Source organism: Martes martes (assembly GCF_963455335.1).
Source record: "Martes martes genome assembly, chromosome: 5".
Classification (NCBI taxonomy): Eukaryota; Metazoa; Chordata; class Mammalia; order Carnivora; family Mustelidae; genus Martes; species Martes martes.
Window position 1 is genome coordinate 112,969,315 of NC_137892.1, and position 17,166 is coordinate 112,986,480.

The following is a 17,166-nucleotide window of genomic DNA, read 5'->3' on the forward strand; positions in this document are numbered from 1 at the left end:
TCATGACCTCAAAATCAAGAGCCGCACACTCTTCTGACTGAGCCAGCCAGGCACCCCTCTAGTAGTCATATTTAAAAAGTAAAAATTTTGTAATATATTTTATTTTACCCTAAATGTAAGAAGTATTATTTCAATTATTGTCATTAGTATAAAATTATTAGTGGAACATTTTATGTGTTTTGTATTAGGTCTTCAAACCTTGCTGTGTATTTTATATTTATGGCACATCTCAATTCAAATGCTAGATTTTTATCAGAAATAGCTATCTATGGGGCACCTGAGTGGCTCAGTTGTTTAAGCATCTGACTCATAATCTCAGCTCAGGTCTTGATCTCAGGGTTGTGAGTTCAAGCCCCACACTGGGCTCCACACTGTAATGCTGGGTGTAGGGACTACTTCCAAAAAAAAAAAAAAAGGAAAGACAGAGAGAGAGAAAGAAATAGCTATCTATATTTAGATTCCATAAACTGTGCAGATGAAGAAGTAGATTCACATCCCCACTATGTTCTAAAAAAAAAAAAAAAAATTGTGTTTTCAACAACAGAATCAAGTACTGGTTTTTAAATATATATTAATTAAAATTAAATAATATTAAAAATTTAGCTCTTCACCTTCAAGTTCTCAATAGCCACATGTGGCTAATCACTTCCATGTTGGATAATGAAGCCCTTTATTGTAAAATGAGAGACTTAGGTAATTGCTGAACAAATGAACAAGACTAAGCTTTACCTATAGCCTTGGTTTCCTAACTTTAAATCTTTTCCATATGAACAAATTTCTTTTGCAACTTCTTAAGAAACTACAACTTGCTTTATGAACTAATGGAAACAGTAACAACATGTAGGCTGTTGCACAAGCCATAACATGAAGTTAAGAATTTAATCTCCCACCACTCAAAAACTGAGAGTTTTTGAGCAGCACATCTCTTTAAGGCATTAGAATTTTTTTTTCCTTTTTCTTCACCAATACTTACCTTTCCACACAAATAAACAAAAATAAAACAACTCAAATGATATTAACTACCAAATCAAAGAACTGCATATTATTCAGTAATGTGGCAGGATACAAAGTCAATGTACAGAAATCAGTTGCTTTCTTATACATTAACAATGAAAATACAGAAAGGGAAATTAGAGAATCAATTCCATTTACTATAGCACCAAGAACCATAAGATACCTGGGAATAAACCTAACCAAAGAGGTTAAGGATCTGTATTCGAGGAACTACAGAACACTCATGAAAGAAATTGAAGAAGACACAAAAAGATGGAAGACCATTCCATGCTCTTAGATCGGAAGAATAAACATTGTTAAAATGTCTATACTGCCTAGAGCAATCTATACCTTTAATGCCATTCCAAACAAAATTCCACCGGTATTTTTCAAAGAGCTGGAACAAATAATCCTAAAATTTGTATGGAATCAGAAGAGACCCCGAATTGCTAAGGAAATGTTGAAAAAGAAAAAACTGGGGGCACCATGTTACCTGATTTCAAGCTTTACTACAAAGCTGTGATCACCAAGACAGCATGGTACTGGCATAAAAACAGACACATAGACCAGTGGACCAGAGTAGAGAGCCCAGATATGGACCCTCAACTCTATGGTCAAATAATCTTTGACAAAGCAGGAAAAAAAATACAGTGGAAAAAAAGTCCCTTCAATAAATGGTGCTGGGAAAATTGGACAGCTATACGTAGAAGAATGAAACTCGACCATTCTCTTACACTGTACACAAAGATAAGCTCGAAATGGATAAAAGACCTCAACGTGAGACAGGAATCCATCAGAATTCTAGAGGAGAACGTAGGCAGTAACCTCTTCGATATCAGCCACAGCAACTTCAAGATATGTCTCCAAAGGCAAAGGAAACAAAAGCAAAAATGAACTTTTGGGACTTCATCAAGATCAAAAGCTTCTGCACAGCAAAGGAAACAGTCAACAAAACAAAGAGGCAACCCACGGAATGGGAGAAGATATTTGCAAATGACAGTACAGACAAAAGGTTGATATCTAGGATCTATAAAGAACTTCTCAAACTCAATATACACAAAACAGATAATCATGTTAAAAAATGGGCAGAAGACATGAACAGACACTTCTCCAATGAAGACATGCAAATGGCTATCAGACACATGAAAAAATGTTCATCATCACTAGCCATCAGGGAGATTCAAATTAAAACCACATTGAGATACCACCTTACACCAGTCAGAATGGCCAAAATTATCAAGACAGGAAACAACGTGTGTTGGAGAGGATGTGGAGAAAGGGGAACCCTCTTATACTGTTGGTGGAATGCAAGTTGGTGCAGCCACTTTGGAGAACAGTGTGGAGATTCTTTAAGAAATTAAAAATAGAACTTCCCGATGACCCTACAATTGCACTACTGGGTATTTACCCCAAAGATACTGATGTAGGGAAAAGAAGGGCCATCTGTACCCCAATGTTTATAGCAGCAATGGCCACGGTCGCCAAACTGTGGAAAGAACCAAGATGCCCTTCAATGGACAAATGGATAAGGAAGATGTGGTCCATATACACTATGGAGTATTATGCCTCCATCAGAAAGGATGAATACTCAACGTTTGTATCAACATGGACAGGACTGGAAGAGATTATGCTGAGTGAAATAAGTCAAGCAGAGAGAGTCAATTATCATATGGTTTCACTTATTTGTGGAGCATAAGAAATAACATGGAGGACATGGGGAGATGGAGAGGAAAAGGGTGTTGGGGGAAATTGGAAGGGGAGATGAACCATGAGACACCATAGACTCTGAAAAACAATCTGAGGGTTTTGCAGGGGCAGGGGGTGGGAGGTACAGGGAGCCAGGTGGTGGGTACTAGGGAGGGCACGTATTGCATGGAGCACTGGGTGTGGTGCATAAACAATAAATTCTGTTATGCTGAAAAGAAATAAAAAAAAACCAAAAAACAAAAAACAGAGAACTGCATACTTTTTAAAGGTTTACAAGGTGTTAGACAAATTACCTAGATAGAGAAATGACTGAGAGGTGGGTACCATATTGTAATTCTGAGCTATGCACATGTTCAAACAATGTATTTAGTGATGCAGGCAGAAAGGAAATCTTGGTATAGTCCTAATGATAATATTTTTTATTAACTTATAGGTTTACTTATAACCTCACTTTATACACTTAATCCATTCTAGTCAAATAAAAAACCTTTCAGAAATATTTTCATGATTTAGGTGATAAACCAGCTAGAATATCAGAGTTCCTCACCTTTAATCCCAAAGTCTTAACTTTTCTTGCTGAAGCAGGCAGGGTAGTATCTTTGTCAACATTAAGATTTTGTTGAGATTCTACAATAAAATAAATTGTACAGATCCTGATTGGTGTTTACATGTTTGAAACACAAACAAAGTCCATTTCTAAATTTCTTATTGTAATTATTAGTGAAGTAATATAAAGTTCTTTTTTTAATTGTACATGTCCAAATAATGAGTTGCACAACACAATTTTCAGATCCAACATTTTTCTGATTTTCCTAATATTCTCTGAGAGAAAGTTAAGGTGATTACCAAAAGGAAAACTATATATTTATATGAATATCCTGCTTAATTTTTCTGGTTATACAATAGTCAAATGATTAAAGCATTATTCTATAGTTGACTCATTTGTAAATGTATCAAATAAGAAAATTTAAATATAACTGTAGCTCCACCTCTTTACAAATAGTACAGAATCTTCTAATTTAAATACTATTAGTCATAACTTTAAAACTTAAGAGATCATATACCCATTATTTTACTTTGGAATCCATTACCTTTTTGTTTTTTAAATCTTTGTGATTTCTGAAAGGATACTGGTCCTTTCAATACTTCTGAAGTCTTAACATCATAAGCACCTGGAGATGGTGCACAACCTAAAGGGAACATATAGAACATTAATGTCTCATCTAATGTTCCTTATGATCTTACATGGTGATGAGTGTAAAACAGTTATTGGATGTGAAACAGTTAAAAACCGTGTCTAATAAAGTAATACAAATTTAAAATGCCATTAATAAATTGTTTATTTTTTCAAATGTAAAAATAGCACCCATCTGATATTACAAATAGGTCTCTCTATGAAAAACATCATTATCTTCCCAAATGCTCTTTATTTCAGTGAGTCAAAGAAACACAGGCGATTCAACAAAACAGCAAAGACAGTCTTGAGGTAAACATCATTAAGAACAAGCAAAAAAAAAAAAAAAAAAAAAAAAAGGGTGCCTGGGTGGCTCAGTGGGTTAAAGCCTCTGCCTTTGGCTCAGGTCATGATCTGAGGGTCCTGGGATCCAGCCCTGCATCAGGCTCTCTGCTCAGCGGGAACCTGCTTCCTCCTCTCTCTCTCTGCCTGCCTCTCTGCCTACTTGTGATCTCTGTCAAATAAATAAATAAAATCTTAAAAAAAAAAAAAAAAGAACAAGCAACATGGCTTTGTTATTAAGGATTAAATCTAAGAAAAAAATATTTGGAATCTTTTTTTTTTTTTTAAGATTTTTTTATTTATTTACTTGACACACAGAGAGATCACAAGTAGGCAGAGGCAGGCAGAGAGAGAGGAGGAAGCAGGCTCCCCGCCGAGCAGAGAGCCCGATGTGGGGCTCGATCCCAGGACCCTGGGACCATGACCCGAGCTGAAGGCAGAGGCTTTAACCCACTGAGCTACCCAGGCGCCCCATTTGGAATCAATTCTAACTCCAAGAGCGTCACTGAGGCAACTACCATCAGATTCTAGAAATGAAGCAACTAAAAGTCTAGCCTTCAAGGTTTAGTGTGGAATAAAAATTTATAGTGATAATTCATCTCTGGCTAATATTGACACAACAGGAAATTTATAAAGTCATGTTATACAAAGTACAAACTACCAGACAATACTTCTTCCTCTTTTTTTTTTTTTTTTTTAAAGATTTTATTTATTTATTTGACAGAGAGAGAGCGCGCGCGCACACACAAGCAGGGGGAGCAGCGGAGGCGTGGGTGGGTAGGCAGCATGCTCCGGGCTAAGCTGGGAGCCTGACCTGGGACTCAATCCCAGGACCCCGAGATTATAACCTGAGCAGACAGCAGCCATTTAACTGATGGAGCCACCCAGGCATCCCTGTACTAGACAGAAATTTATACAGTATAACCTCATTTAACTGGAGTCTCAAACTGAAGGCATTTTGGAGTGTTTACGCATAGTCAACTTGAGATCTTACTCTCAGGACTTAACAATAATAAAAATATCATTAGCAGAAGGAGAGCCTGGGTGGCTCAGTCAGTAGAGTATGTGACTCTTGATCTCCCGGTATAAGTTCAAGCCCCATATTGGGCATAGAGCCTACTTAAACAAAAAAGGTAAAAATATCATTAGCATAAAGCTTTAACTGATTGAGGATAGATTCACACTATTCACTGAAAAGCTATTTTCTTCAGCATAGAGTTTCATGCAAATAAATAGGAACTAAAAGGTGTTCGAACATTTGAAGGTAACTCCAGCTGTCCCTTAAGTGTTTTCTAAACGGAATGATAGATAAGAACTTGTTGGAATACCTTGACTAGCATTAAAAAAAGTGAAACACAGGGGCGCCTGGGTGGCTCAGTGGGTTAAGCCTCTGCTTTCGGCTTAGGTTATGGTCTCATGGTCCTGGGATCAAGCCCTGCATCTGGCTCTCTGCTCAGTGGGGAGCCTGCTTCCTCCTCTCTCTCTCTGCCTGCCTCTCTGCCTACTTGTGATCTCTCTCTCTCTCTGTCAAATAAATAAATAAAATCTTTAAAAACAAAAGTGAAACACAATAGAAAATATCAGTATGACTCAAATGTAGCAAAGTTAAGCACTGTTTTGTAGGATTTCTTGTTTCAGTGACAGCTGTATAAATATTAAAAAATCTATCCTGGATAGAGATACACAATTTATTTCTCACTCTAGAACACAACTAAAAAGTATTAAAATCACCCCTTTCATCAATTCTAAGAGGCCATAAAAACATCAAGGAAGTTTCCATTCCTCTACCTGAAATTAAGGTAACAAAAATAATGACACGAAAATTCCAATCCTGGGAGCTTTTTGATCTAAATGTGGTCAATAAGAAATTGAGATAGTGGGTTTCTAATCAGAAAAGAGTCTCAAAATGAAATACAGAATTCAATGGAGTATCTAAGGTAAAGACAGACTTACCAAAAAACATTAATCTTGGTTAGCTCAAATCTCTCACACTTTACAAACTGTTTACTACCTGGGGTGAATAGGAGGTTGGCAGGGGTTTCCCTAAAATCAGTTTAAGGATGGTGGCACATTTTAGAGCACCTATGTTACTCATTTGTGATAGGGGTTGAGGGAGGCAGTGGGGAACATATTATGTTTTAAAACAAACGAGAGATTTCCACCATTACTGTTAGCAATGCTTTTGGGGGAAGAGGGGATGAGGGTATGCAGAGCCTATGGTTATTCTGTGCTCTCTGCTTTTATTATTATTATTATTATTATTATTATTATTATTTTTAAAGTTAAGCTCTAGGCCCAACATGGGGCTTGAACTCACAATCCTGAGATCAAGAGTCACATGTTCTACCTACTGAGCCAGCCAGGGGCCCAGCTTTCTGTTTTTAGGAATGCTTCTGTGGGAAAGCATGAGAAGTACCAGTCTAGACTTGTCAAAGCAGCCAAAAAATAAAATGATGTTGAAATCTTATATTCTGGGGCACCTGGGTGGCTCAGTGGGTTAAAGCCTCTGCCTTTGGCTCAGGTCATGATCCCAGGGTCCTGGGATTGAGCCCCGAATTAGGCTCTCTGCTCAGTGGGGAGTCTGCTTCCTCCTCTTTCTCTGCCTGCTTGTGATCTTAAATAAAATCTTAAAAAAAAAAAAAGAAAGAAAGAAATCTTATATTCTGGTTCATCATTAGGTTTAGACTCTCAAAAGGGGATATGGGCCAGCAAACAATGGGATGGTGGACAGTGACTAAGCAGCATCATGAGAGTTGAAAACAATTAAAACCACACTTAACAAAAACTTCCTTAAAGACTAAAGAATCAAATTTGGTTGTTAGATTTAGGATTTAGATTGAAGAACTAGGTTGAAATCCAGCCTGTATGTCTAGCTTTTAATATACTTATCCACCTCACACCTCAGATAATGTACTTATCCATCTTCCATGTTAAGAGAAAACTGCATGAAGTTAGGAACTCTCTTGATCATGCCTGTATCCCCAGTATTTAGGTTATCGTTGAGTTGGGGAGTGTGGTAAAGAAAACATAGAAAGTCACTGGGGATGTGGGAATGGAAATAGTGTTTCGTGATTATCCCAGTCAAGATTCAAATCCAGCTTTATATGCCAATTAATAGACATTACTATGGGCCAAGTACTTTTTAGTCAGAGGGAGAGAATGGTGAATAAGAACATTATACTCTCTCCTTTTCAAACCTAGTTTCAAGACCCTGTTAAGTTATTTATTTATTTCTTTAAAAGATTTTATTTATGGGCGCCTGGGTGGCTCAGTGGGTTAAGCCGCTGCCTTCGGCTCAGGTCATGATCTCAGGGTCCTGGGATCGAGTCCCGCATCGGGCTCTCTGCTCGGCAGGGAGCCTGCTTCCCTCTCTCTCCGCCTGCCTCTCTGTCTACTTGTGATCTCTGTCTGTCAAATAAATAAATAAAATCTTTAAAAAAAAAAAAAAAGAAAAAAAGATTTTATTTATTTATTGACAGAGACAGAGAGAGAGGGAATACAAGCAGGGGGAGCAGCAGAGGGAGAGAGAGAAGCAGGCTTCCTGCTGAGCAGGGAGCCCAATGTGGGGCTCCATCCCAGAACCTGAGATCTTGACCTGACCCGAAGACAGATGCTTATCTGACTGAGCCACCCAGGTGCCCCTGGAAAGTTATTTTTATTTGAGGTTATGGTTTTCCACTTATGAAACAGTAATAAAAAAGAGTATCCATCTCATAGTTGTTGGGATTACTGTAGTAATTGGAGAACTCACTACAGTGCCTCACATATGCATAAAGCATCAAATAAATGATAATTACTCCTGAAACAGTGAATCTGGAATATTGTGGCATTGGTAAAGCCAGTTTCATCTATTATAAAGAAAATAAATTCTCCTTAAAAGACACACTGCTGAGAGAACTTAGAGAAGGTTCTTTGAATATTCAGGAAACAATATATGCTTTGATCTTTCAATTAAGAAAATAAGCTTGTAAAAAAAAAAAGAAAATAAGTTTATGTGATCCATTTGCTCACTTGGTCTTCCTATGTGAGCAGAGTGACTCTTATTTACATTTGCATTTTGGCTAACAAGCTAAGGATGCAACAAGTGACCGCTAAAAAGGGTGTATAATAATGGCTAAATCATGGGCTTTGATGTTCAACCAAACCACTTACTGGCTGCTCAGAACAGTGACAAAACCTCTGTTTCCTCCTATGCAAAATGAGGACAGTATCAATACCTTCCTCACTGGGCTGGTGGACTGGATAGAATAGGGAACCAGTCAGAATAGGGAACACCATAGCATACAGTTTGCATGCATTCAATGATGAGTGCCTCAGTAACCATATCGGAGTCTTCCAGGTTAGTGTGCTTATTATGAACCACAGTGGTTAAAAAAAGCACACGATGGATTCATGGAGGCTTGATTTCCTGTCTCAGTTCTGCTGGTTTGGTTCTGTAACACTGAGCAAATCTATGTCTCAACTTTTTTTTATCAATAAAATAATGAATAACAGGATAACCTCTCAGGGATGTTGGGGAGTCAAAAAAGAACTAATAATCAATGTAAATACTTAGTATGGTGACTGGGGTACTATCGTGTTATTACTTCGTTACTAATGTTTTCAGTAAGTGCTGCCACCATATTCTCACCCACAAACTGCTTTTACCAATCATCCTTCTTTTATTCCTGAATGGAATATCCAAAAGAAATCCACAAGTTCATGCGAAAAGCCGCTGGTCAAATGTTTCACATCACACAGCTGACAACAGTTTCCTTATTCCGATTCCCTTTCCTCCGCTTTAATTTCTCCACCGCACTAATTGTTTATTGGCTGTATTCTTCAGTTGAATGTAAACTCCACGAGGCAGGGGTTTTGCCTCATTCACTGCTATATCCTTATCACTCTGAATAGTATTAGGCATGTAGTAAATGCTTAGTATGGTTTTTAGAAAAACTAATCAATTGAATGAGACCCATCGCAGCCCCAAAATTGCCTATCAGCCTCGGATGAAGGGAGCCAAAAAGGGCAAGTGCGTCGTGACAACATATCCCGACCCCCAGCTCCTTTCCCCGTACGCACCGGAAGGGTCATTGAATCGTTTCAAGGGCGCCTTAGGAAAAGACATGCTGACGATCAGCTCCACAAACAGAAGGTCACTATCTCCCCTCCGCAACTTTGTGCCGCTTATTACAGCCTACTCGCTCCGAATTCAAACCTCCCGGCTTATTCTCCGCCCATCTCTAACGTCAGCAAATTTGAAAAACCAAAATCCTGGGCACACCAATCCAGGACGGGAACACCTAAGAGCATGCGCACCTGTCCTCGCCGCGTCCAATTAGGGCTTCTGTGAGTTTAGGTAACCAGCCAATAGGAGACTAGTATTGCCTCCTCCAACCCCCCCCCCACCCCGTGTCCAATCAGTCCTGGCGTTACTGAATTGTAACTTACGTACTGGCAACATTTGCGCAAGCGCATTTTATAGCTGAGAAGTTTGAGGGTACGCTATTGGCGTCATATTGGTGGCAGTGCAGGGAGTTCTAGTTTCACAGGTTCTGACCTTCTCCCACCGTTCTTTGGGTGTAAACTTCCCCGGATTTTAATTCTTTCAAACTGCCAGCGTCCTAAATGGCCACTGAAAAGGAAAAAGGAACATGCTGAGACATCAGCCTGCATCCCTGCGCATGTGCAGTGACCTGAGCTGCGAGTCCTGGGCGTGGCCTGAGCGTGGATATTTCGCGCTTACGCTCATCTCGCTCCGCGCGGCTGCTGTCGGGAGGCTACAGGAGTATGTCGGCCCCGTTTGAGGAGCGCAGTGGGGTGGTTCCGTGCGGGACGCCGTGGGGCCAGTGGTACCAGACCTTGGAGGAGGTGTTCATTGAAGTTCAGGTGCCGCCTGGCACTCGCGCCCAGGATATCCAGTGCGGCCTGCAGAGCCGGCATGTGGCGCTGGCCGTGGGTGGTCGCGAGATCCTCAAGGTAGTGGCAGGTGGGGGCTTGTGCTCAGTTTCATCCCGGCCTCTAAGTCCCAGGGTCCTAAAGTTCATTCTTTTCCGTGAAAAGACTGTTGGAAGGCCGAATAGCTCCTTTGGCCCGGTTTTGATCTGGTCGGAGCCCCCACTCTTAAGGCTAGTCCCGAGTTAACGTAGAGATCTGAGGAGCCCGGTTTTCCGGCTTTATTTCTAAACCAAATGAAGCTGCTGCTTTTGTGCCTCTGCGGGTCGTCACTTAGATCTTTAAAGGAACAACTATTTATAGTACAATATTCCAGGCACTGATGAGTGTTGAGAGGTCAGTGGTGAACAAGACAAGTTTCCTGCACTCGGGTCATGTTCTTGCAAGGAGGGATTATAAAGCTAACCTAATAAATGTTCAGGCAGTTATAGGACAGTAAAGAAGAAAATAATAAGGATATCGGGATGAGGATTCAGAGATGATGTCAGGTGATTTATTTTTTTCATCAAACTAAGAAAAATTTTGCATGTTCGTGGAGTGGTTAAGGAGGTAGTTGAGAAGTGTTTGAAGAAAATAATACCACTTTTATTCTCATCATGTCCGTTGGACCTGTTAAATTCAATAACGTTGAAGTTAGATTTCTTTCCCACATTAGATGCTTAAGATGTTTGATGACAGTGTAGTGAAGTGGTGAAGGGAGATTCCTCAATGTAGGATACCTGGCTGTGCCATTTTTATAATTTTGTAACCTCAGGCAAGAGATTTTTCAGTGTCTCTATGCCTTCACCCACAAAGTATTGTAATTATAGTAACTTTCTGATAGGATTGTTTTGAGCATGACATGGTATCCAGGGGGATTAAGAGCTTGGACTTGGTTCTGGCATCTAAGGAGTGTACACATGTTAGCTATTATTTATATGGAAATGCTTTAAGTGCCTCAGAGGAAAGGAAGATTCATGTGAAAGACATTTGATTTGTGTCAGCTTGGATCTTACTGACTTTTCTGGATAGTTGTGTAAATCATAGTTTCCTGAACAGTGGTTTAAGATTACAATTCAAATTTCTTTTAGTAATTCCAGTAACTTTGGGAATTTAGCAGTAATTTTAGGATTTTAGGTATACATTTAAACCAGTAGGATTTTTTCACACTAGTACTGACATATTGAAAAAATGTGTTTTTTTATATGACCTTTTATTTATTTATTTATTTTTTAAAAGATTTTATTTATTTACTTGACAGACAGAGATTACAAGTAGGCAGAGACACAGGCAGAGAGAGAGGAGGAAGCAGGCTTCCGGCTGAGCAGAGAGCTGGATGCGGGGCTTGATCCCAGGACCCTGAGATCATGACCTGAGCCGAAGGCAGAGGCTTTAACCCACTGAGCCACCCAGTCGCCCCTTATATGACCTTTTAATTTAATTTCCTAAAACTTAAATTTGACAAGTAGCAGCAAATCAAAATGGATTTGAGCAGGTGTATTCTCTTTTAAACTTACGTTTTACTGATTTCTTTCTTAAAACAACAGTTTCTGAAAAATCAGTCACAGCTCATCTGTATCAGAACTACAGTATGCACTTTAAAATTTTTTTGGTGCTGCATTGCCCAACAAAGAGATTGAACCAGTTTTTTTAAAGTTTAAGAGATACCATTTATTAATTTCAGCCGGAAAGCTTTTCTAGTAGTTCTTTTCAATAGGTAAAGTTAAATCATTTCAGATATTAATTCACATTTGGCTCTCTGATCAGTAATATTTATTCATCTCCTAAAAATTAAGGAGCCCTGATCTTTCTTTAGAGGACTCTGTGTTTTTTGTCATAGTAAATATTTCAAGCAAGGTAAACTTGGTTCCATTACACTTTCTAGGAGGAAAGATAGGGTTGTGCACCCAGTAATATGTTGGAATGGTATAAAGTTTTATCTCCTTTCTATAACCAAACTAGATAGTTACATGTGGATTAGATAGAAAATTAGGAAAGTCTTAAATCATGAAAGCCTTATAAAAATTAATGAAATATCTATATTTTTAGTACCTTATGTATTTATTTTTCAGGGCAAGCTCTTTGATTCAACAATAGCTGATGAGGGAACATGGACTTTGGGTAAGGGTAATCTATAATTCTTGGAAACTTTTTTTAAAAATTAATTTTGTCTTGGAACTTAGTAGGTTTCCCTCTGTTGTATTAGGTCCTTTGTCTTTGCAGCTTTGGAAGAGAATAGTAATGGAAATGTATTGAAGATAATTGTATGTCAAGATTACCTAATGATGTTTGAAAATACAAAATCCGATGATGAACTCTAATTTATTTGTGATTTTTATTTGTTTAGAGGACAGGAAAATGGTCCGTATTGTTCTTACAAAGACAAAGAGAGATGCAGCAAATTGTTGGACTTCTCTTCTGGAATCTGAATATGCAGCTGATCCTTGGGTGCAAGACCAAATGCAGAGAAAACTTACATTAGAGAGATTCCAGAAGGAAGTAAGTCAGATGAATGTATGAATATGTATTGTTAAACATCTTAAAATCATAGAATAATTATTGAAATTACAACTGAAATGTAGTTACAAAAAATTAAAAAGTTCTTTAGAGGAATTTAAGTGAAATCGTTAGAGAAATGACTTGTCTGTCTTTGTGTGGATTTTATTTTTTCAGATTTTCTGTAGAGGAATTTGTTTGTACTGTCTTGATTTCTAAGTGTAAATTTATTTAATGTACACCAGTAGGGTAAGTGAACTCAAAAAATTCAGTCATTACAGGGGCGGCTGGGTGGCTCAGTGGGTTTAGCCTCTGCCTTCAGCTCAGGTCATGATCTCGGGGTCTTGGCATCAAGCCCCATATCAGGCTCTCTGCTCCGTGGGGAGCCTGCTTCCCCCTGCCCCCCGTCCCCCGCCTGCCTCTCTGTCTATTTGTGATCTCTGTCAAATAAATAAAAAAGTCTTTAAAAAAAAATTCAGTCAATATAGACTTACATAGTGTAATAAAGTAAAAGTTCCTTTCATCAACATCTCTCCATTATGTGCTTCTGTCTTTTTTTTTTTTTTTTTTTAAGATTTTATGTATTTATTTGACAGAGAGAGATCACAAGTAGGCAGAGAGGCAGGCAGAGAGAGGAAGGGAAGCAGGCTGCTGCTGAGCAGAGAGCCAGATTCGGGGCTTGATCCCAGGACCCTGGGATCATGACCTGAGCCGAAGGCAGCTGAGCTGAAGGCAGAGGCTTTAACCCATTGAGCCACCCATGCTCCCCTTTTGTGCTTCTGTCTTATTCTTATCTCATTGATGTATTGGTTTGCTACTCTGTCTTTAACATAAATGCAGGATTACACTATGTGTATTGTTCATGTTGTTTTTTTTTTCATTTAATAATACATCTTGGGTCTCTTTTCCTACCAGTACATATAGATAAAACTTGTTCCTTTTAACTGCTTTAGAGTGTTTTCTAGCTTGAATGTACCAACGTTATTTATTTAGCTGTTCCTTTTTGATAAGATTTGGATTTTTCAGTTTGTATCTGTTTGAAACAAAATTTGTGCTTTGATCTCTGTAGAACTATCCCATGTTCTGTTAATTTATGTAGGAGAAGAATTACTGGATCAAAGCACTGTTAAAGTTTTGATGGATAATTTCTTTCTATCTGATGGTGATTTCCAAATATGTATCTGTAGTCTAGACTTTTTTCCAAATATTGGAGTCACATTTCCAATTCAACATCTCCACTTTACAGTCTGACAGACGTATCAGACTCAACGTATTCAACATGAACTCTCTAACTTCCTGCTACCCATTTCTACCTCTAGTCTTCTCATCTTGGTTGATGGAAACTACTTGATCAGACCAAAAAACAAAAATGGGGAATCATCCTCCACTCCTGTCTATCTCTCACACAATGTGGCCAATTTGTTAGGAAACCTTACTGGTAGTACCTTCCAAATATATTCAGAATTTGTCTACTTCTCACCACCAACTCTACTACCATTCTGATCTAGACCATCTGTAATGACTTGCCTAGATTACTCTTACAACCTTCTAATTGTTCTCTTTTACCCTTGCCAAGCTATAGTGTTCTCAAAATAGTATAATAGTCCTTTTAGCATGCAGGTCAGAACACATCGCTTCTCTTCTCAGAACTCTTTCATTCTATCCAGTCTGGTCCTCCATGATCTCTCTGACTTCTCCTACTAGTCTCCCCTTAACGTTATTCTGATCTAGCCACACTGGTCTTTTTGTTATATTTGAACATTTTAGGCCATTCCTTTTCTGTCCTTTTGTCTACAGTGTTATCCCAAAACTTGGCTAACTTCTTCACTGTTTTGAAGTCACTGTTCAATAAAGTGTACTTTTGGGGCGCCTGGGTGGCTCAGTGGGTTAAAGCCTCTGCCTTTGGCTCAGGTCATGGTCCCAGGGTCCTGGGATTGAGCCCTGCATTGGGCTCTCTGCTCAGCAGGGAGCCTGCTTCCCCCTCTCTCTGCCTGCTTCTCTGCCTACTTGTGATCTCTCTCTCTCTCTCTCTCTCTCTCTTAAATAAATAAATAAAATCTGTTTTAAAAAAAGTGTACTTTATCTTTGGTCATTCTATTTAAATACTGAATCTTCTCATTTTCCTTGCTCTACTTTGCTTTTCTTTTCTTTTTTCATCTTCTGTAGCACTTGCACCAACTTTTAACACTTGGATCAGGGGCTCACAAACTGTGGCCTACAGGTGAAATCTAGCCTGCTGGTTGTTTCTGAAGTAAAGTTGTACTGGAATACACCTGTGCTCATTCATTTGTATATTGTCTATCTTATAGTAATACCAGACTTAAGGAGTTATGGCAGAGTATATGGCTTTCAAAGTCTAAGATATCTAATTACTTGGCTCTTTGAAAACTTTGCCAACCTCTGCATTAGATAACTTCTGGATTATTATTTGTGTCCTCCTGTAAGAATGTCAGTCCACCAGTGCAGCGATCTTTGTTATGTTCACTCTTGAATTCCACATGCCTCTAATGGTGTCTTTTAAACAGTAGGAACTCTTAATAAATGTTTGTTGAATAGATGAAATGCCCTCCAAAAAGACTAAAGTATGAGGTAGTACTTCCTAGGATTGTTATGAGGATTGAATATGTTGATAAATGCATAGCTCTTAGAACGCTGCTTGGCATGTAATAAACTCACAAATGATGCTAGTTATTAAAATCTGTTTTTGCACTCATACTAAAGTATATGTTTGCCCATACATTTGTCAACTTGTAATATACATACTGATCTTTTAAGTATTTGTAGATCTGAAAGTTGAAATATACATCCTAGTTTTAAGTTCTATTTTGGTGATTACATCTTTTGACATATTTATTGGCTACGTAGATTTCCTCTTTTGTCAATTGCTAGTTTATATCTGTACCATTTCCCTTTTGAGTTACTTACATTTTTCCTTAAAAGATTTGTTCTATCATAGTTTTTTTCATGTCTTTTAGAATCCTGGTTTTGACTTCAGTGGAGCAGAAATCTCAGGAAACTACACTAAAGGTGGACCAGATTTCTCAAATCTTGAAAAATAACTACTACTTTTCTTTTGCTGCATTCTGTGGATCCCAGCAAAGTTGCCAACATAAAGGAACAGATTATGTGGGGGAAGGAAAATGTGGATACCTACAGTTAACAAATTGCAAAATAACTATGGTTATAAAAATTAACTGTGGTTCTAAAAATTGCATTCAAATATCATTTACATAGGAAACATCTTAAATACTGTGGAAACTATTCTACTGATATAGAGTAACTTTTTTTTGGACTTGTTTTTTTGCTCGGCATGAAGTTTTATATGCTGCATTTTACTAATTTCATATTTAACCTGTATTTTTAATACAAAAAACATTAGGGTATAGATCATGTGAAATGACCGGTGCCTTCAGGGACAATTAAATTTTTCTTTCAATAAGTGTAATGCAGGAATAATGTTCAATAAACTTTTCTAAATAGGAATTGTGCACCCCTTTGTGTAAGTATGTCAGTTCACACCAGGAATTACATTACTGAGAAAAATTTTAAGGAAGGAAAAAGCCCACAAATATATTCTGAGTAAGTTCATTTTAAGAGTTAATGAAAATTTCTGAAGTAGTACATTATTCCTTGGGAGATGAATTTGTCAAGAAATTGAAAAATAGAAACTTAACAATAGGAATGGATTAATATAAAACAAACAGTGAAGTGAATGTGATCATTGGGTGAGTCCTTTGTATGAGACAAAAAACAAATAATGGTTAACATTTATAAATCAGGAACATAATTTTGCTCTTCAGTGATCCAGACATATAAGGAAGGATTGTCTTAAAATTTTATTTTATTATTTTTATGTCCTTTTGAATTTTAAAATCTCTCTTTTTTAAAGATTTTATTTTTAAGTAATCTTTACACCCAATATGAGACTTGAACCTGCAGCCCTGAAATCAAGAGTTCCACATTTTACGAACTGAGCCAGCCAGGTGCCCCTGAAAAATATTTTTAATAATCCCAAATGTATAGCCAAGTTATATGTAAAGTAAAAAGGACTGTTTTCTTCCTGACTTGTTTGTAAGTTTATGATATGACACTACATCATCTCTGAGTACCTTAGTGTATATTTCCTTCAGAGGACATGCTGTTACATCACTACAATACAACCATTGAAATCAGGAAATTAGCATTGGTACGTTATGACCATCTAATCCTCAGATCTTTATTGCATTCAAGTTTAACTCATTGTTTCAGTAATGTTCTGTATGGCAAAATGGTCCAGTCAGAATCATGTGTTGTCTTTAGATTAGATGTCAGTTGTCTGGTCTGCTTCAGTCTGGAACAAGTCTTCATTTTTTTTCTTGACTTTTACAACCTTGGCACTTTTGAATATTACATGCTAGTTTTGTACAAAATCCTCATTCTGAGTTTTGTCTGGTACTTCTTCATGATTAGATTCAGGTTATGGATCTTTGGCAGGGATGTTACTGAAGTGATGCTGTGTTCTTACTGCATCCTATCGTGAGTTAGTAATTTTGGTACATCTT

General features: G+C 37.9%; 2 protein-coding genes across 2 annotated transcripts in view; one reads left to right on the plus strand and one right to left on the minus strand.

Annotated features, from left to right (window-relative positions):
• Nucleotides 1–9,440, minus strand: part of HMMR (hyaluronan mediated motility receptor) — a 40,293-nt gene extending 30,853 nt beyond the window's left edge. The window contains exons 1-3 of the mRNA XM_080804382.1: nt 9,278–9,440; nt 3,792–3,890; nt 3,248–3,327 (exon numbers count right to left, since the gene is read on the minus strand). Of these exons, the coding sequence (XP_080660508.1) occupies nt 3,248–3,327; nt 3,792–3,890; nt 9,278–9,323 (225 nt within the window). The 5' untranslated portion in view covers nt 9,324–9,440. The remainder of the gene's footprint in view (nt 1–3,247; nt 3,328–3,791; nt 3,891–9,277) is intronic.
• A 232-nt stretch (nt 9,441–9,672) lies between these two features.
• NUDCD2 (NudC domain containing 2) lies at nt 9,673–16,108 on the plus strand. The gene is made up of 4 exons (XM_080804383.1): nt 9,673–10,174; nt 12,202–12,250; nt 12,477–12,628; nt 15,601–16,108. Exons 1-4 carry the CDS (start codon nt 9,986–9,988, stop codon nt 15,682–15,684), a joined length of 474 nt encoding a protein of 157 aa, XP_080660509.1. The 5' UTR covers nt 9,673–9,985; the 3' UTR covers nt 15,685–16,108.
• The last annotated feature ends 1,058 nt before the right edge of the window (nt 16,109–17,166 follow it).

Bases quoted from the DNA above. Each gene is read 5' to 3' on its own strand.
- NUDCD2 (XM_080804383.1), top strand. From the start codon at position 9,986: ATGTCGGCCCCGTTTGAGGAGCGCAGTGGGGTGGTTCCGTGCGGGACG. The intron at 10,175-12,201 runs GTAGTGGCAGGT...TTTATTTTTCAG, and splicing joins GTGGTCGCGAGATCCTCAAG to GGCAAGCTCTTTGATTCAAC. The intron at 12,629-15,600 runs GTAAGTCAGATG...CATGTCTTTTAG, and splicing joins TAGAGAGATTCCAGAAGGAA to AATCCTGGTTTTGACTTCAG.